Source organism: Balaenoptera acutorostrata, chromosome 3 (assembly GCF_949987535.1).
Source record: "Balaenoptera acutorostrata chromosome 3, mBalAcu1.1, whole genome shotgun sequence".
In the NCBI taxonomy this organism is placed as follows: Eukaryota; Metazoa; Chordata; class Mammalia; order Artiodactyla; family Balaenopteridae; genus Balaenoptera; species Balaenoptera acutorostrata.
In genome coordinates this window covers 112,848,470-112,868,928 of record NC_080066.1, presented here as the reverse complement: position 1 = coordinate 112,868,928, position 20,459 = coordinate 112,848,470, and the positions used below count along the sequence as shown (strand labels likewise).

General features: G+C 35.0%; 2 protein-coding genes across 6 annotated transcripts in view; both read right to left on the bottom strand.

The window, feature by feature from the left end:
* The window catches only part of SCFD1 (sec1 family domain containing 1), a 136,825-nt gene extending 130,377 nt beyond the window's left edge, over positions 1 to 6,448 (bottom strand). Inside the window, exons 1-2 of the mRNA XM_007180675.3 lie at positions 6,346 to 6,448; positions 2,959 to 3,029 (exon numbers count right to left, since the gene is read on the bottom strand). Of these exons, the coding sequence (XP_007180737.1) occupies positions 2,959 to 3,029; positions 6,346 to 6,403 (129 nt within the window). The 5' untranslated portion in view covers positions 6,404 to 6,448. The remainder of the gene's footprint in view (positions 1 to 2,958; positions 3,030 to 6,345) is intronic.
* A 4,585-nt stretch (positions 6,449 to 11,033) lies between these two features.
* Positions 11,034 to 20,459, bottom strand: part of G2E3 (G2/M-phase specific E3 ubiquitin protein ligase) — a 54,834-nt gene continuing 45,408 nt past the window's right edge. For all 5 annotated transcript variants that reach the window (XM_007180672.3, XM_057543044.1, XM_007180674.2 and 2 more), the window contains 2 exons: positions 12,835 to 13,025; positions 11,034 to 11,965 (listed from right to left, as the gene is read on the bottom strand). In XM_007180672.3, the coding sequence (XP_007180734.1) occupies positions 11,709 to 11,965; positions 12,835 to 13,025 (448 nt within the window). In that variant the 3' untranslated portion in view covers positions 11,034 to 11,708. The remainder of the gene's footprint in view (positions 11,966 to 12,834; positions 13,026 to 20,459) is intronic.

Below are 20,459 nucleotides of genomic sequence, written 5' to 3'. Positions count from 1 at the left end.
TTCTCTCAACAGATGCAGAAAAAGCTTTTGACAAAAATCAACACCCATTTCTGATAAAAACTCTCCAGAAAGTGGGCATAGAGGGAACCTACCTCAACATAATAGAAGCCATATGTGACAAACCCACAGCAAACATCATTCTCAATGATGAAAAACTGAAAGCATGTCCTCTAAGATCAGGAAATAGACAAGGATGTCTATTCTTTTTTTTTTTTTTTTTTTTTTTAAGGATGTCTATTCTTGCCACCATTATTCAACATAGTTTTGGAAGTCCTAGCCACGGCAATCAGAGAAGAAAAAGAAATAAAAGGAATACAAATTGGAAAAGAAAAAGTAAAACTGTCACTGTTTGCAGATGACATGATACTACACATAGCTAATCCTAAAGATGCCATGAGAAAACTAATAGAGCTAATCAATGAATCCGGTAAAGCTGTAGGATACAAAATTAATGCACAGAAATCTCTTGCATTACTATACACTAACAACAAAAGATCAGAAAGAGAAATTAAGGAAACAATCCCATTCACCACTGCAACAAAAAGAATAAAATAGCTAGAAATAAACCTACCTAAAAGACCTGTACTCAGAAAACTATAAGACACTGATGAAAGAAATCAAAGATGACAGAAACAGATGGACAGATATACCATGTTCTTGGATAGGAAGAATCAACATTGTGAAAATGACTATACTACCCAAAGCAATCTACAGATTCAATGCAATCCCTATCAAAGTACCAGTGGCATTTTTTTTACAGAACTAGAACAAAAAATGTTAAAATTTGTATGGAGACACAAAAGACCCCAAATAGCCAACGCAGCCTTGAAGGAAAAAAACGGAGCTGGAGGAATCAGGCTCCCTGACTTCAGACTATACCACATAGCTACAGTCATCAGGACAGTACGGTACTGGCACAAAAACAGAAATATAGATCAATGGAATAGGATAGAAAGCCCAGAAATAAACCCACGCACCTATGGTCAACTAAGCTGTGGTAAAAGAGGCAAGAATATACAGTGGAGAAAAGACAGTCTCTTCAATAAGTGGTGCTGGGAAAACTGGACAGCTACATGTAAAATGAAATTAGAACACTCCCTAACACCATATACAAAAATAAACTCAAAATGGATTAAAGACCTAAATGTAAGACTGAACACCATAAAACTCTTAGAGGAAAACATACGAAGAACACTCTCTGACATAAATCAGAGCAAGATCTTTTTTGACCCACCTTCTAGTGTAATGGATATAAAAAGAAAAATAAACAAATGGGACCTAATGAAACTTAAAAGCTTTTGCACAGCAAAGGAAACCATAAACAAGACAAAAAGACAGCCCTCAGAATGGGAGAAAATATTTGCAAATGAATCAATGGACAAAGGATTAATCTCTAAAATATATAAACAGCTCATGCAGCTCAATATAAAAAAAAAAAAAAACCAATCAAAAAATGGGCAGAAGACCTAAATAGACAATTCTCCAAAGAAGACATACAGATGGCCACAGGCACATGAAAAGCTGCAGAACATCACTAATTATTAGAGAAATGGAAATCAAAACTACAATGAGGTATCACCTTACACTGGTTAGAAAGGGCATCATCAGAAAATCTACAAACAGCAAATGCTGGAGAGGGTGTGGAGAAAAGGGAACCCTCTTGCACTGTTGGTGGGAATGTAAACTGATACAGCCCCTATGGAGGACAGCCTTAAAAAACTAAAAGCGGAATTACCATATGACCCAGCAATCCCACTACTGGGCATATACCCAGAGAAAACCATAATTCAAAAAGAGTCATGTACCCCAATGTTCATTGCAGCGCTATTTACAATACCCAGGTCATGGAAGCAACCTAAATGCCCACTGACAGAAGAATGGATAAAGCAGATGTGGTACGTACATACAATGGAATATTAATCAGCCATAAAAAGGAACGAAATTGGGTCATTTGTAGAGACGTGGATGGACCTAGAGAGTGTCATAGAGAGTGAAGTAAGACTGAAAGGGAAAAACAAATACCGTATATTAACGCATATATATGGAATCTAGAAAAATGGCACCAATGAACTGGTTTGCAAGGCAGAAATAGAGACACAGATGTAGAGAACCAACGTATGGACACCAAGGGGGGATAGCGAGGTGGGGAGGGAGGTGGTGGTGGTGGCGGGATGAATTGGGAGATTGGGATTGACATATATACACTAATATGTATATAATAAAGAACTAATAAGAACCTGCTGTATAAAAAACAAATAAATAAAATTAAATTCAAAAATAAAATAAAAATTTTCCCAATACTAGGAAAAACAAAAAGAGGATGTGGTATATGTATACAATGAAATATTAGTCAGTCATAAAAAAGAATGAAATATTGCTATTTGCAGCAAGATGGATGGACCTAGAGAATATCACACTAGTGAAGTAAGTCAGAGAGAGAAAGACAAATATTATACGATATCACTTATATGTGGAATCTAAAAAATAATAGAAATGAATTTATATAAAAAAGAGAAACAGACTCACAGACATAGAAAACAAACTAATGGTTACCAAATGGGAAAGGGAAGGGGGGGAGGGATAAATCAGGAGTACGGATTAACAGATACAAACTACTGTATGTAAAATAGATACACAACAAGCATTTACTGTATAACATAGGGAAATACATTCAATATCTTGTAATAACCTATAATGGAAAATAATCTGAAAAAATTCTATATGTATAACTGAATCACTTTGCTGTACACCTGAAATGAACACAATATTGTACATCAACTATACTTCAGTTTTAAAAAAAAAGATTCACATTAATAAGCCATGCTAAGTAAAAGTAAAATATTCAGGCATTACAACTAAAATGTGCTACTGTTCAGTATTAACAAGAAATTCCCTCCAATCACCACCAATAAGGGCTGAGAGAAAGAAAATAATCCCCATTAACATAAAGTCTCTTACCTTCCATACTGGTTCTCCAGTGCTGTTTTTAATATGAGGCACATTAAAATTCAACATACGCTTCAAAGCCACTGGAAATGAAAACAGTCTTATTAAATATTACCAATGTTTTTAGGATTTCATTTTTCCACCACACTTATTACTTATTACCTCAAAACAAAATGCACAAATCACTCTAGTAAAACTGATTAATCAATATTAATGCATATGTAGAAGTAGGATCAGACTTTGTAAGACAGTTTCATCAACAACTAAAGGGATGTTGTCTGGGAGATTTTCTAATTTAAGCGTCTTTGCCCAGATTAAAATGTGAAAAATGTTCAGGAAGAAGCCTTTTCCATGTCTCCTGATGATACTACACTACATTTTATATAGATGCAAAAAGAAATTGTCAATCACGACCTTGCAGTGGCCTCGATAGATAACTGGTGCTGTTCTCTATTTACTGTGTGGCTGAAAGCATAGATTAAGATAAGTTTTTCTAAAACCAAAAATCCTCTATGATATATTTAATTGGTTCATATTTAAATGGTTTAAAACCTAAATACAGCAGATCTATTTTTTAGTTATCCTGGAGTGCATTCTACGGCCAATTTATCCTGTCAGATTCACTAGTGAGACTTTCCTATAGATGTGGTAGGTAACTGATAACTCCTGCTTAAAAAATATACAATTCTATAATCATAGCAGTTACACTCTATGTCTTATTTTGTGGTTTTTACTGCTCATCTGTTCATGTGTTACAGCAGACTCAAATATTTTCTAAGGGAAATAAAAATCTTGATACACTTTTATGTGAAGTTGAGACGGCCAAATATTCAAGGGAGGGTAGTAGTTATCTGATTAAATGTTTAAATGATTGGTAACCCTAAAATCTACTTGGTTGACTTTTTTTTTTTTTAAGGATTTTCTTTTTAATTAATTAATTTATTTATTTTTGTCTGTATTGGGTCTTCGGTTCGTGCGAGGGCTTTCTCCAGTTGCGGCAAGCGGGGGCCACTCTTCATCGCGGTGCGGGGACCGCTCTTCATCGCGGTGCGCGGGCCTTTCTCCATCGCGGCCCCTCCCGTTGCGGGGCACAGGCTCCAGACGCGCAGGCTCAGCAATTGTGGCTCACGGGCCCAGCTGCTCCGTGGCATGTGGGATCTTCCCAGACCAGGGCTCGAACCCGTGTCCCCTGCATTAGCAGGCAGATTCTCAACCACTGCGCCACCAGGGAAGCCCTACTTGGTTGATTTTTAAAAAGCATTTGGATTAGGTTTTATTAAGTAATACAGAATAATCTACAAGCTAAACACCTACCAGAGAAGATTATACTACTCAAATCACCTGCGTATCAATTTATAGCATATTCACTCACTAGAAAAACTTCTATTCAATGCTTATTTCTTGAAGCAGGTTAAAATAATAAGAGATTGCACTTCAGTGATATATTTATATATGTGTAGAGATACAGAGGTGATTTGTTGGTAAAATGTTAGTACCTAATGTCCAGCCAATAATATACATCGCCCATAATTTAGACCTACTTCAGAAGCTCACAGATGTGACAATAGTTTACAGAGGACACCTAGGAAGAATCACAGCCTGTGGTACATATGAGTTCCAGGTACATGGTGTTCTCCAGAGCTTCGGTAACTGAAAGAAGCCCCTATCAGCAGGTATTCCCACGCTTGCCTTCTCAGCTCCATCTTGGTGAATTTCCCCATTTCTGAGCCTTGGCTAACTTGTTAACAGGGATTTTGACACAATGGATTTGTTAATAAAGTACATGGTCTAAGACTCAATTGTGATTTATTTCCCAAAACATTCTCAATAGGCATCAGGGAAATGTTTACTTGTCCTACTATAGAACATAGTTTACCTTTCTCCCAAAGTAAGACAGAACTCAACTGGAGTACTAATTTGATAAACCTGGCATAATCTATGTAGTAATGATGTGAAATCTTGCTACAATGAAGTTTATTTCTGCAGAAATCCATATTATACTACTAGACTTTAACATTCTACAAAGTTTCTGCATATAAAAATTACTACCATCCAAACTTCATTTTTCAAAAAGCTCCCTTATATTGGTACAGAGTCTCCCTTAACATGTTATTTTTTATTTTAATATGTAGTATGACCTAATTCATTGAGGTTCATTAAGCTGTCAGAACCATAGTGCAAAGACAAGTGGGGCTTCTATTTGCTTACACAGATGTAATGAATGGCAGTTATTTCCCAAATTTTATTTGGACTTTCATATATTTAAGTTACACCTGACTTCATCTGATAGCTTACACTACATTATCTATTGGGGAAATGCAGAACACAACTCATTATGCACTGTGTGTCGTTAGTAGATTGAAGTCTATCATTAATTTTTCTTTGAATTCCAAAGGAAGGAATCAAGTACAGCCAAAATCCTTTCTGTAGATCATATTAATTGTAACCAGTTATATTCCTATTCCGATTTATATGCAAAAGAACATAATTAAAAGAGACAGAACTTCCAAATATGCAAATTCTTAATGGCTTATCTCTATTAGCTTCTCAGAATTAACAGTTTGCCAACTTTCAAGACAATTAGCTAACAGGTATAAACCAAGTTGCCATCAGAAGTTTCCAAAAAATAAGGCAAAACTAAAATTATCTAAGGTGGAAAAAATATCAAAGCTCAAGGGAAAGAATATGTATTTTTAAAAACTATACTTCACGGTATAAATGGAAGCTATATAACCATGCTCTGCTAAACATGAAACTAATAATGCGTAGTTTAAAAACACTGATTTGCCAAATAATTAAAATGGGAAAGGTATTAATTCATGCGTTTTGCCATTCTTATATCCCATTCCAGCATGCTGAAGACGGAAATCTTTATCACAAGGCGTTTCTCTTCAGGTACCCCCAAAGACTGGTCCACAGGAGAGAAATGGCAGAATGTAATCTGCTCTGAAAAGAGCATCTAAATTTTTAACTGTGGTGTAAGTGCCAGAAAATGAAACTCTCAACATTAAAATGGGAGAGAACTTAACCACGCGCAGAAACAAACCTGAAGACCTCATAAGTGGCAACACGGGGCGGGAAATGCCAGGTGCCAGATCTGGTCGCCATGGCCTTTTGAGGCCCAGTAGGAAAGAGACAAGAGCAGGACCGCAGCAACCCGCTCACCCCTGAAGCCCCCTCTGCGGCACCACATCTGAGAGCCGAGTTCTCAAGCTAACGGCATCTCTTCCCTAAAAACTCAAAAGGGGAAGGGCTCTCGATGGTCTGAGAACGGGATTAAACTATTGGAGGTCCGTCTCCGAACTGCACGCACCGCGACCAAGTGAGGGCGACAAGAGGAGGAATATGTCCTCACGGCAGGCACAAAACCGCAGGGAAGAGAAGGGAATAAGTCGGTACCTGTTTGTCTCTCTCGAATACTGGCTGCTGCGGCCGCCGCCATCTTGACTCCCACCATACACTGCCCGGCTTGAGAGCAGAGCCCGATGTTGACGTGGCCTCCCCGACCGCCCCGGAAGCAAAGATCGGAGGGGCGGGACCATAGAAGGCCGAACCCCGCCTCCTCCAGGGTGACCCTCCCATACTCTCAGCTCTCTCCACAAAACTTAGAGACCCAACGTGGGAATAATACCCGAACACCTGGCAGTGTTTACTTTCCAGCGGCGGAATAGTAGGAATTTTTATCCTGTCTAATCAAGCCACAGCTTCTCAAAGGGTAGCTGCTTTAAAGTGAGCTCTTAGGGCAGGAGCGTGTTGTAGTGCTAAGGACCTAAGTACTGAACTGTTAGTTTGGTCGTCTACAGATCTCTTGTGGTGGTAATAATCTAGGAGCTTAAGGATCACAGGACTAAAGTAAATGAAGCTCCTGGAACAAAATTGGCACTTAAATGCTAGCTCCCTTCTGTTTCCCCAGTGCAGCAGGAGGGGTTTCCCGTTTGCTCCTTTTCTGGGAAACAGGCGGCTTCGTAGCATTGCTCTAATCAGGCAGATTTCTTAATCTCATCTGTTAGGCATAATGGTCTAGCTGCATGGGGTTGTTTTGCCTGCATGGACACAGAAGCCAGGAAGGTGCAAAATGGCAGTTCGTATTTTCCTCCTTTTAGTAACTGCAAAATCACAAAACATTACTTTGGCAGAGGGTGTAAGTGGATAGTGCAGGTGTCTTAATGTACACAAAGCCATGTGATGACAAAATGTATCCAATATTAATGATTTCTAATTTAATCCATAGATTTTTTTTACTGGATGTCAAAAATGGACACAACTCATTTCCCATATGGTCAACAGAGTTCACTTAGGATATTGCATTAGTTATTGAATATGTTCATTCTGAAGCTTCACCAAATTCTGAAATGAAATTATAGACCCTGTGCCTCAAAAACTGGTCTGAAAACTTAACTTTTTGAATTTATGAGAAATTAAGTTACCCCAACAATTACATAAAGAGCAAATTTTTTAAACAAAACACAAAAGTTTATTTTTATGAAACTTAAAGACAGGTGATCTCATTCTTAATGCCATTAGGGAACACCCTAGAACTGGACCTACATTCTTTTTTTTTCCTTGTGTAAATTTTTTCCACCTTTTTTGAGGGTATAATTGATAAATCTGGCAACATATCTGAAACGTACATTGTGATGATATGATATATATGTATACATTGTGAAAGAATTCCCCCCACTTAGTTATTTACCACATCTATCATCTCACACACACACACACATATATATATATATATATATTTATTTTTTGGTGAAAACTTTTGCATTCTACTCTCTTAGCATATTTCAATTATACAGTACAGTTAACTACAGTCACGTTATATATTAGATCCTCAGACCATACTCATCTTATAGCTGATTTTTTACTGCTTCCTATATGTGGAATAAAAAAAAGTGGAATCACCAATGATCTAGGTGTGTTGCATTTAAACAGAGATGACAGTTCCTGCCCTATGGGAAAGTTCTACTTAATTTTTTGTCTTCATGGAATATAAAATAAACAGGCTTTCCCACTGTCAACATCGGAGAGCCCAATCTTGTTAATTTGGTTACTTCTACTTTCAAATGCAAATCTATCTAACCATTTCAGAGCTCTAGCATAGACCTCCCAAAATATATGACTCATATGACATAGAACACTAAGGCATGTTTAACATTTGTGTACAGTATATACATTTGAAATGATAAAAACTGTCCTGACCAAGGAGTGCACATAGTGTGGGCAAACAAATGTATAGGAAATATATGTCCCACAGAACAGTGGCAGTAAACAAACAGTCCCTGTAATGCTAAGACTGAGTAAGGTATTTGTAATGTGTTATTAGAATAAGGAAAGGATTAAACTATGGCTGTTAGAGTGTTAGTTAACCTAATTTTTTTAGCCGTTTAACTGACTCTACCTATCCAGATTTTTGGCTAAAATAATATAATTATTCTGGCAAACTATTATTTTACATTAGGGGATAGTTTTAACAGAGAATACCTCAGGACAGCTCATTCAAGAGAGGTTCCTAGGTGTCAGCCAATAACTGCTTGCAGGATCTCTCAAATGGGGAAAGGATCTATTATCTACACAGTATTGTCAGAATCTTAACCTTGTTAAATCCTAACAAGTTACTTGATTTAGTTTATATAAGCACTTCACATTTAGTAGCAGAAACACATTTATTTAGAAAACTTCATTATAAGTGTCATTTTTTTTGTTGTATCTTAAGTCTTTTAAAAAAAGGGAAACTAGGCTGACATAAACTATCACCTAACATAATACCTGGCATACAGTAGACATTGGAATATGTTTGGCAATTTGAAAAGATAACAGTCAAAATGAGAACTTGAAAATAGGATTTCTTCAAAGCAATCCAAATTTTCCTAAACTATACGTAATACACATTCAAGTAATCCATCAATGTGTTTTTATGCTTTACATTGCATCACTTAGAGCATAAACCTAGTTTAATAGCTTATTGTAAAATTAGCAACAAAGCTGTGATAAGCACTATATATAAGAATTACACATTTATAAATAGAATCTTGTTCTAATCATTTTCTTATAATGACTGAATGTAAAAGGCAAAGTCACCGAGAAAACTTACCTATTATATCACATTCTCCTTTACTGCACATTTAGCATTGAGTACAAAAGTTCCAAGAGCTTCCATATAATTAGGGGAAAAATTATAAGAAGTTTGGAATAAAGCAGAAGCCAAAGTAAATTCTCAAGTTAGTAATCAAATGAAAGCTTTTTACTTCACCCAAACAAATAATGACTAATTTATAATATGGAAATTAAATATTACAAAGTATAAAGTCATGAGCTAGTTTCTGATGAGATATTTTAAAGAATCTTTACCTTAAATACTAAAATAGTAAAATGACTAAGTACAAGAATAGTAGAGAATTGTATAAAATGCCTTCAGATGCAGTTCTCACACCTTAAAATTTAAAATTGTTTAAAAAAAATGAGTATAAAACTAACCTAAGACCATTAACAGTAGATGCATACAAGGCGAATTTATGCTTTTTCTTGATAATGAGAGTAACAGAAAACAAGCTTGAAATATATGGCATTTAGACCATTGAAATATTTAAGAAATACATATACACATTTATAAAGGTTTATAGCATAATTCCTTTTTAAAATCTGTCAGTAGGAACTATGCATTGGCTATAACAATGAACAGAAAAAGAACAAACATAATACCAACCATTTGACATAGTAACAATGCAGAAAATAACCTACAGGTTTCTCTGACATATCTTGACTGTAAAGATTAATCTAAAATCATACTGATGGAACATCCTTAAAGCCAGAAAATATTTTGCAATATGAATATTTACACTTCACTTTAAAATGTGAATATACTAAGTAATTTACATCACCTTATCCCTAAGGCCCTGTCTACACATAAAAGAATTGAAACACTGTTTTTAATTGTAGCCAACCCAAGCACACTGCCTCCCCACCAGCCCTCCCCACCCAAAAAGCATGTGAGCTTTAACAGCTTTAATTACCACTGTAATTAAATGAATTCAAACTACAGATAACCAGAAAATAGCTTTAATTAGGTTTTCTGGTTTGTATTGGTTTAATGGCTTTTAAAATTTTATAAAAACTAGGTAGGTTAAGAAATAAAATATCCAGTTTATCAACACATTTGGAATAAAAGCTGTATGGTGAGGTTAAACCTTTTTTGATAATTGATCCTTTAATTACTTTTGATAATTTAACAGAATTCAACACAAGACAAAGAAATGCCTTGTTTAATGTTTTAAAACCTTCAAGTTAAACTTTAATTTGCGGGGTCTGTTAGAAAATGTAACAAAATTATACTAGGATTATGTTTTAGTTTTCCTTTGGTATTAATAAGAGATTTATTACCAGTATCAAACCAATCCTGTCATTTGTCTTTAAAAATATCAATAATTTAAGGATGCTTCTTAGAGAGGATGAGAATACGACGGCTGATACCTGCTTTATGTAGCAAGAAAAATGTGCTTAAAATCAAGCATTTTACCTCTCATACGATTTATTCTGGTGAAAAACCCATTTATATTCAGTAACAGATTAGGGACATTAGACTTTTCCAGTTTCTTCTTTTGCAAGAGTACAAATATGGTGACACAACTACGGGATTAGGTATCTTCAAATTGTTATTACATAATTCCTTGTTACTTCTAGGTATTCTTTGACTTTTAGTAGCATTAATAAAGTTAAAAAAGAAAGGAAATGGAAGAGTTTATAGAAGGATAACAGTTAATTCTGCATGGTTGAGATTAGAGTGGGTTTTTCATTCTATTTGTAATTCTTTCTTACACATTTCTACATTGTTTATATAACAGGTATCTTTCAAAAGCAAAGAAGATAACTATATAATGCAATGGTGCCAGCTTACCTTTCATACAACCATCTTGATAATAAATAACTGTCAAATAGCCAAACCTACCAAATGGCAATCCACAGAGATCATTCTATTCAGATAACCTAAAATGTGGATCAGACATAATGTGGTCTAATGCCACACATGGGATACAGGAAAAAACAAAATTCCTATGATTAAAGCCAAAGGCTTTAAAGAAGACACTTACTTAGGGATTTTCAAATGTATTTTAATCCACCTCAGAAGTGTTTTAAGACTATGGAATGTCCATAGATTCTAGAATATTTGTGCAATTCTGCTTTTTAATATAATACTTCCCCTTAGGCATAATCTAATTGCAGTGTGGATCTATTTTAACATAACTTAATAATCTAAAAACATTTTTAACAACGAATTTAGTGCCATCCTAGAAAAGGATACATATAACACATACCCCAAAATATATGCCTTTCATTTATATAACAAGATTTATCATTTAGCTTTCCTATTTAATGCTTTAAAATAAAATAAGTAATAATTTGAAAATTGCATAAAACTAGAAAAATCACTGTGGCATCCTATAGCTAATCCCAATTTACAAAAACAGTGAGTACAAGTTTTCTTATATATAGCATGCCACTATACTTGAAAGTCTGTACAGCCATTCTAAAAGTATTTATATTGAGGTTTATGAAGCATGTATATTAAGAAAATAGAAAAGTATCAACTCTGACTGGTACACCTTAACAAAAAAACTTTTTAGCTTAAGTAGCCAAAATATTCCTTTATGTTCATATCATATGTTTTATTGGGCCAAGTTTGCTCAAAAGTGATGATGGACAGATTTCTGAAACAAAAAGTATCAACAGCAGCTTTTAAAGAAGCGTCTCTTTGTTCAAAACAGTTAATGTCCAATGAAGTGAGAATTTTCTTCCTTTTCTAATCTTAGAGTGTTTTTTATGGCAAAGTCCATATTTTCTTGAAATTCTTTATAGGTACTGGTGATAGGAAGAGCTAAGCAGTTATTACACTTGTTTCCAACAGGAAAATCCATATGAAGGCACTCAATTGATGGAGTGGGTTTAAATCCAGCAGGTGGAATGGAACTGCAACCAGTAGCAAAAATAAGAATGTCTTCCATTGTTACTGTAGATTTACCATCTGAAAAGAATACCAAAAAAGGAAAAAAAGAAAAAAAAATCCATGTTATATATTGCTACCATCATAGACTCTTCCCCAACTAGACTAGACATGTTGAAAGGCAGAGACACCCACATTAACAGTAGATGCATAAGAGGCAAACTAAATCACTAAGTGTAGTAATAGGAAAACGGTATACTGAATACATGTTTATTTGAATTTCAAAGTAGGACTCATACAATCATTTGGTTGACCTACTCACTGTATATTTAAATGTCTTCCTTAATATAAAATTATCATATAGTCCAAGAGGTGCAGTAGGTTTTGAACCTCCATCTTTCGGGGATATGATCCTACAAACAATTTTAAACCACTTCTAGACCATTGCTATTTGATAAACTATTTCAACAAAGGAAAAACTAAGATGGTATAAAACACCCAAACAACCTAGCTAAAAAATTTTCAACTAAAAGTTAAATTGTTTTATACCATATTAAACAGAATGAATTTACATTGCTAAGGCTTGATGATAAATATCATTACCATGCTGACCAATGGATGAGGAATAATTCAATTTAACTTAAAATTTAAAAAGGTGAAGTAAATGACTAGCTTTGAGACTATCCTGTGCTGTGGCAATCACCCGTATATTTAAAGTTTTCTAGGAAGAATGCCTCTCACTTCAAATTACCTAGAGGAAAACAACCGAAAAATATAACTTTACTATGTAACCTTTCCTATCACTTTCAACTCAGTCATATAAACTTGTTTTGAAACAAGTTTTGTAAATAAGTAGTTAAAGTCTTACTATAAAAAGCAAAACTCAAAGAAATAAATATCCCAAAACAAAGTTTCTAAGACAGTTAAATAAAAATAAAACATCAACATACCCTCAACAGCCTGTAAGTAACTGTTCCAAAACCCCAAAGCCTGTACGTCAGATAATGTGTGTACTGTAAAAAGATCACTAAGAATTTTTGTGGAAAGATTCTCAGGTTTATGACAGAAGATGTTACAAAATGCTTCTGGATAAGTCTGAATTTTCTCCAAAACACCAAGAGTTTTCAGACCCTGTTTAAAACTTAAGAGAAGAAAAATAATGAGCCAACATTCATACACATATGTTTGGAATGAACATTTCTAGCTAATTTACTATCACATATATGTGTGAAAAAGACAGAAAAAAAAGGAAAAACACAGAAAACTATGGATACACTTTATGTGATATGATATTTTCAAATCAATAACAAGCAAATGTATTAATATAAAATGAATATTTTACATGCCTACATTGTTTGGCTTTATGGAATAGTTTTAAAATTAAGCTAACAATTTTTTATTAAGAGGAAAAAAGTAGATATCTAAAATTTTACACTTCAAAGCTAGTTAGTATAAAATGAAAGACTGCAAAGAAAAAGAATCATAAACTTGAGCCACATAAAAATTTAAAACTTACGTATTGCTAAAAAAAATTAACAAAGACAAAACAAAGTGGGAAAACACTGATACATGATAGAGCACTAATTTCTCTAATATAACAAAAATACAAATCATTTTTCTACAAGAACTCAATAGGAAATACAAAATATGAATGCATTAAGAAAATACAAGTAACAAATGAATTTTTAAAAATGCACATTCTCACTAATAAGCAAAGAATGAAGAAGATACCATTTTTGCCTACCAGACTGACTAAGCCCTAACTGTGGCTCTGGATTCCCTATCCACCTCCTCAGGTACCCTGCTACACTGACTCATCTTCCCTTCTATTAGCTCTTCCTCAAGAGCACAAAAATATGCCTATCTTTCCCATTTTTGAATAAGGGAAAAAATTCACTCAATCCCATCTGCTTTCCTTTGAGACAACCTATGTGAAAGACTTACCTACATTTACTGTCTCCTTTTTAAAATTTCCTATTCACTTTCCCTCCACTCCTTTCTACATCTCAGGAATAACTGCCCTAAGTGCATGAATGACGTATGGGACCAGTCTCCTGGTTTCCCCTTATATCTCTGGCCAGACTTTCCGAGTCTCTTACAAAGCTTCTTCTTTCTTTGCTTTGCCTTAAATGTTACTGTTTGTCCCTCATGGATCTGTAACAAGGCAAATTTCTCTTTTTTCTTACCATATCCCATGGCTTTATTTGAGCAGGTTTATGTTCATTAACTATAAAATCTATTATTTCCAGCCCAGAATATATACCCAACAGACTACTGGGTACCACATATTCCAAGCAACCAAACTTATTAAGTCCAAAAGAAAGCTAATTACCTTACTACCAAAATCAGAACTGTAAGTGACAACAAATGCCTCCATTATTCATCCTATTAGTGTAGCTAAATCTGAAAGTCATTCTTAACTCTTCCCTCTGCCACTCCTAATTACAAATCCTATGAATTTCCTTTTTTGAAATCCCTTTTATCTGCTCATTTCTCCATATACCAGTGGAACTGTTGTTGTACCAGGTGTGTAAGCTTCCAAGTTGATTTTCCATGTAAACCCCCGTACTGTCATTCATCCTTAGGTATGTTGGATGGAGGCCCCCAAAACATATGTCCACATCCTATTCCCTGGAACCTGTGAATGTGATGTTAGTTGGAAAAAGGGTCCAGGCAGATGTAATTAAGTTAACGATCTTGAAATCATTCTACCTAGGTTATCTGGGCTCACCCTAAGTCGAATGACAACTGTCTTTATAAAAGATACACAGAGAGGAAAAGGCCATGTGATATAGATTCAGAGATTGGAGTTATGCAACCACAAGCCACCAGAAGCTAAAAGAAGCAAAGAATGGATTCTCTTCCTAAATTCCCAGAAAGAATGAAGCCCTGCCAACACCAAGACTTTGGACTTCTAGCCTCCAAAACTAGGAGAATAAATTTCTGTTGTTTTAAGCCACTCAGTTTGTGATAATTTTTTACAACTGCCATAGAAAACTAATAATACACACTCTGCACATGAAATAAAGTCCAAACTCCTTAACATGGCTTTTAAGGTCCTCCACAATACAATTGCTGCCTTTCTTGCTTGCTTTTAACTTTCACCTTACACCTACCTTTGAAGCAAATTTCAGCCAAACTTAAGTTCACCTTTATAATTTTACTTTTAATTAAAATGAAATATTTCGGGCTTCCCTGGTGGCGCAGTGGTTGAGAGTCTGCCTGCTAATGCAGGGGACACGGGTTCGAGCCCTGGTCTGGGAAGATCCCACATGCCGCGGAGCAGCTGGGCCCGTGGGCCACAGCTGCTGAGCCTGCGCGTCTGGAGCCTGTGCCCCGCAACGGGAGGGGCCGCGATAGTGAAAGGCCCGCGCACCGCGATGAAGAGCGGTCCCCGTACCGCGATGAAGAGTGGCCCCCACTTGCCGTAACCAGAGAAAGCCCACGCACGAACTGAAGACCCAACACAGCCAAAAATAAATAAATAAATAAATAAAGTAGCTATAAAATGAAATATTTCAAGCTTATATAAAAATCCAGGAAATAACAGAAAACCACGACTGTAACTTGATTTTGAAAGACATCAACATTTTATATTTGCTCAGATTATTTTTAAGAAAACATTCTATTCACTCAACTAAATCTGCCCATTCATCAGTTTCCCTTCTCTCCTTTTACAAAGAAAACTATCTGAAACTGCTATTTACCTATTCTGAAATTTTTACTATAGCCTGCATTTCATTTTAGTTTCACTCTATATGTATCCCTAAAAAATAACTAGTATTGGTTTGCTTGTTTTGAAACTTTCCAATAATGGTACCATACTGTATACTTATTTTTCTGCAATTTGCCTTTTTGAGAGTAATTTTTTCTAATTGTTATATAGTAATAGTTATTACTACATTTAGGAAACTAGTTCTGTCACTTTATTTTGGGCAACTGTACTGAATTACAAAAAAATTTTTTATTCCTTCCTGCCAATTTTTGTATTTTTTTTAAAAAATTCCAATTTACCTTCTATTTAAAAAGTTATACTAGTTCTTATTTTTTAAATGGTTACCTCAAAATTTTAATTGGCATATTTGAAATCTAAAGTGAATCAGGTATTTACCCTCTTCCTGAACAATACAAAGACCTTAGAACACTTGCAATTCTGGTAGCTCTCTCTTCCTATGCTACTTAAACATTTTGTTCCACCTTGTATCATAAATCCCCAAAGTAAACATTAATTTTTTGTACAATCAGTGTTTAGTTACTCTAAAATTAACAACTTTCTTTACCATTCCTTCTCACTTGCACACCTCCCTGTTAGAGTCCTCTACCTCTTGTAACCTTGCTACACTCTTTACAGAAGAAGTTCTAAGATTATTTTAGTTGGACAGTCATGTAGACTACCAATGATAATTTTAATTCTTCCAATCCTTAATAACATTCACTTATTCATTTAGTCTTGCTGCTCTACTAGGACCTCCTGCATAGTGTAGAAATGAAGGGGGTAATTATATGTATCCCAGGCTTGTCATGGCCTTAAGAGGAATGTCTATCACACTTCATTAAGGATAATGTTTGCTGAATCTTTACTAGATAATCTTTATAAGGATATTTCAAATTGTTAGCTTAAAATTATGTATAAATGTTTAAATGTAGCAATTGCTTTTTTCGCATGTATAACTGTATGAAGATTGTTTGATTTTTCTCTTTTAATCTATTAGTGGAGTGCACTAAAGCAAGATTTTTTTTTTGATGTTCTACCTGCCTTGCTTCCTTTTATAAACAGTCCTCAGAATTGTTAGTAAATTTTGAGGCCATGTTGCTAGGTACAAATAGATTCAAGACTGCTGAATCCTAAAGAATTTGTTCTTTTTAACACTATTAGGGTCATTTAAGGACAAGGCTTTTTAAAAAGATTATGAGAATTTCCTTCTCTCTTTTTTTGCTTTAAAGTCATTTATTTGCAATGCAATTTAAGATCCTCTTTTTTTTAATATGAATCTAAGCTATTTACATGTAATATAATTACCTATGTTTTCTGTCTTATGTTTTCTTTGAACATGTGTTTTTCCTTGCTTGTTTTCATCCCTCTTTTTCTGTTCACTGTATGATTAAATATGTTTTCTTTATTTCTACCCCCACCCCCATCAAACTGGTTTGGAAGTTACACACTCTGTTCCTGTTTAGAGTTTTCCCTTAAAATATATATACTTGGCTTAACAATCTAAAGGTAATTAATGCTTCCCCACTACTACCTCAAGAATACAAGTTCCTTAAAACAATAAATACAATGTCCATTCTCTTCTTACAGATGAACCTTTAGCTAGTATTTTAATTATTTTAACCATTTCTTACCAAAATTTAGTTGTCTTTTAAATGGCCAATGCTTGTTTTTATTTATTCAGGTTTTTTCATTTCTTTGCTTACTCCTGGTGCTTGTAACTTACTTTTTCCTTCTGGGTTCAATTTCTTTCTTCCTTAAGTAGGTACTTTATTAATCTCTCCAGGAGAGAAGTAAATCTGTCTCAAAATGTCTTTATTTCCTCCTCTCTCTTGAATGATAACGTAACTAGCTCTGTGAAGTTACTATCTTGGCTGTCTGTTTTTAACGTTGATGTCACTGAAAAAAAGGCGTCCAGTATAATTGATGCTCATTTTTACAATAATGTCTTTTTGCTCAGAACACTATTTCATCACAAAGTACACTACACTTCAGCATGTTAAACCCTGTGAACCTGAAGAACTTCTCAAGCAGCATTTTCTATAATATTGCCCAGCCTCCGTCTCTTTTGTCAAATATATATGTGGGTGCTCTTATTCTAACTTTCATGACATTTCTTGTTTCAGTCTTTTTCTCTCTTTTCTCTTCAATGGCCTAGCATTTAACAACCACCAAGTTTCATTTCCATGATCATTTTTGTTTCTGTTTCATTTTCCTTGTTTTCCTGTTGGCTGCTTGAATATTTTTTTAGATTCCATCTTTATCTATAGTGTTTTGAGTGTATCTCTATGAGCAGATTTTTAAAAAAATGTAATAATTTACTGCTGCCAACATTTTATCAGTTCAACTATAGAAACATTACTTCCCTTCATGTCCCTTTGCCTTTTGCTGTTTATAATTTCCTAAGTATTTCTTTTATATACATTGTGAACCACATTAGAGAATGCTGTAATTTTTGCCTCAACCGTCAAACATAATTTAGTAGACACAAGAGAAGGAAACATGCTTTTATTCTTTTAATTATTCTTTCTTCCTTCCTGATGTTCCAAGATTCCACCTTTAATAATTTGCTTTCTATTTCAAAAAATTCCCATAGGCATTCTTTTAGGGTAGATCTGCTGGTGACAGATCGTTTAGTTTTCCTTCAAATAAGAATGTCCAGACTTCTCTCTGCTGTGTCCTTGCTGAGATCCCCAGCTGGTCTGCTTTCATCTCTCTACCTTTCAAAAGTCTTCTTAAGTTTGTTTTATAAACACTGTTCAGGGTTTTTAACTGTACTTATCAGGAAGAATAGAGAGAAGAGTGTCTATTCCATGTTATCCACAACTGGAAGTCTATGATCATTTTTCAACTTAGAAGCACTATTTGATTCATTTCACATTTTATGTTTGGGGTTTTTTTTTCTTTTAAATCACTGTAATAACACTTTTTATGTCTCAGTTTGTCCTGTTATTTAAATCCTTGATGTGCTATTCCCAATACTTGCTGTTTAGGATGGTTGTGTTTTGTCTTTTATTGGAACCTCCTCTTCTTTAGCAATGTAACCTTAGCATTCCCATCAGGCTCAGATGTAGAAATTTCCCTAAACACTGTTATGTATTTGCTTTTGCCTGGCACTCTATAAGTACTATGAATCCTAAGACCGATTACTTTGTTAATGTCTTTGGTTTGGACTGGGGGGTCCATTCAGAATGCCAAACCCAAGTTTGGGGCAAACTGAGGGTTCTGATTTCATATGACATTTAGGGTACTATGGCTTTTTTTTTTTTAATAGATCTTTATTGGAGTATAATTACTTCACAATACCGTGTTAGTTTCTGTTGCACAACAAAGTGAATCAGCCATATGCATACACATGTCCCCATATCCCCTCCCTCTTGAGCCTCCCTCCCATCCTCCCTAACCCACCCCTCTAGGTCATCTCAAAGCACTGAGCCAATCTCCCTGTACTATGCTGCAGCTTCCCACCAGCCAACTATTTTACATTCGGTAGTGTATATATGTCGATGCTACTCTCACTTCCCCCACAACTTCGCCCTCCTACCCCATGATGAACCTAGTTGCAGGGCAGGAATAAAGAGGTACTATGGCTTTTGATTTCCTTGTTATTTCTGACATCTACAGGACTCTTGAGCTCAGATATATTTAAAACATTGTTTTTTGCTATATGATTTATCTTTCACATAAAAGGAGGGATCAGTCTTCAGCTTCTTTTCTCTTGCCCTCTTCATCTTGATCTGCCTAACTCCTGTTTATAAATCAGGGTTTAATTTAAACACCACTTATACAGATAGGGAAGCCTTTCCTGACAACTAGACTACTCATACCTATAAACACACACACACACAAAATAAACAAACAGCAATGAATTATCTAACTTAGCAATGAGAAAAAAATACATCTGTAGACATATGAATTCCTTGGGAAAAAATATTTTGTACATCTATGTCATTAAGAGATACATTTCAAATAAGTTTTTAAATAACTGTATTAAAATTTATAGTATATTTGGATTATTCTGTGTATTAATCATAATTATGAATGGTAATTCTAACTGTAAGAAAATTTTGCTATGTAAGAGTCTTATAGTCAGAAGACACTTGGATATATTTTAAACAGTTATGTAACACTGTTACTTTAATTGCAGTATTAAAAATACATTGGAGGGCTTCCCTGGTGGCTCAGTGGTTAAGAGTCCACCTGCCAATGCAGGGGACATGGGTTTGAGCCCTGGTCTGGGAAGATCCCACATTGCCGTGGAGTAGCTGGGCCTGTGTGCTACAACTGCTGAGCCTGTGTTCTAGAGCCTGCGAGCCACAACTGCTGAGTCTGTGCGCCACAACTGCTGAGGCCCGCGCGCCTAGAGCCCATGCTCCACAACAAGAGAAGCCACCGCAATGACAGGCCCGCACACTGCAACGAAGAGTAGCCCCCGCTTGCCGCAACTAGAGAAAGCCCGCGCACAGCAATGAGGACCCAATGCAGCCAAAAATAAATAAATAAATAAATTTATTAAAATAATATAAGTATTGGAAATTATATCCTTTACAACTGTTTAAGCTTACGATGTCATATTAAATTTTAATTTGGAAGAGTGCTAAAGTTCTGTAGAGCTCTAAAAAAAGAATGAGGACTATATACTGTCAAGTAAAAAATGAGGAGGAAAAAGGGTGAATGGTATGTTACTATTTATCTAATAAAAGAAATGAATATACACACACACATATACTCATATATTTATCTGCTATCATTTAAAAAAAATAATGGAAGGATAAACAGTAAAAGCCACTAAAATAATTACTTCATAGGGGATGGAAGGTAGATGTGATAAGGATGAAAGCTATACTTATCTTAATATAATTT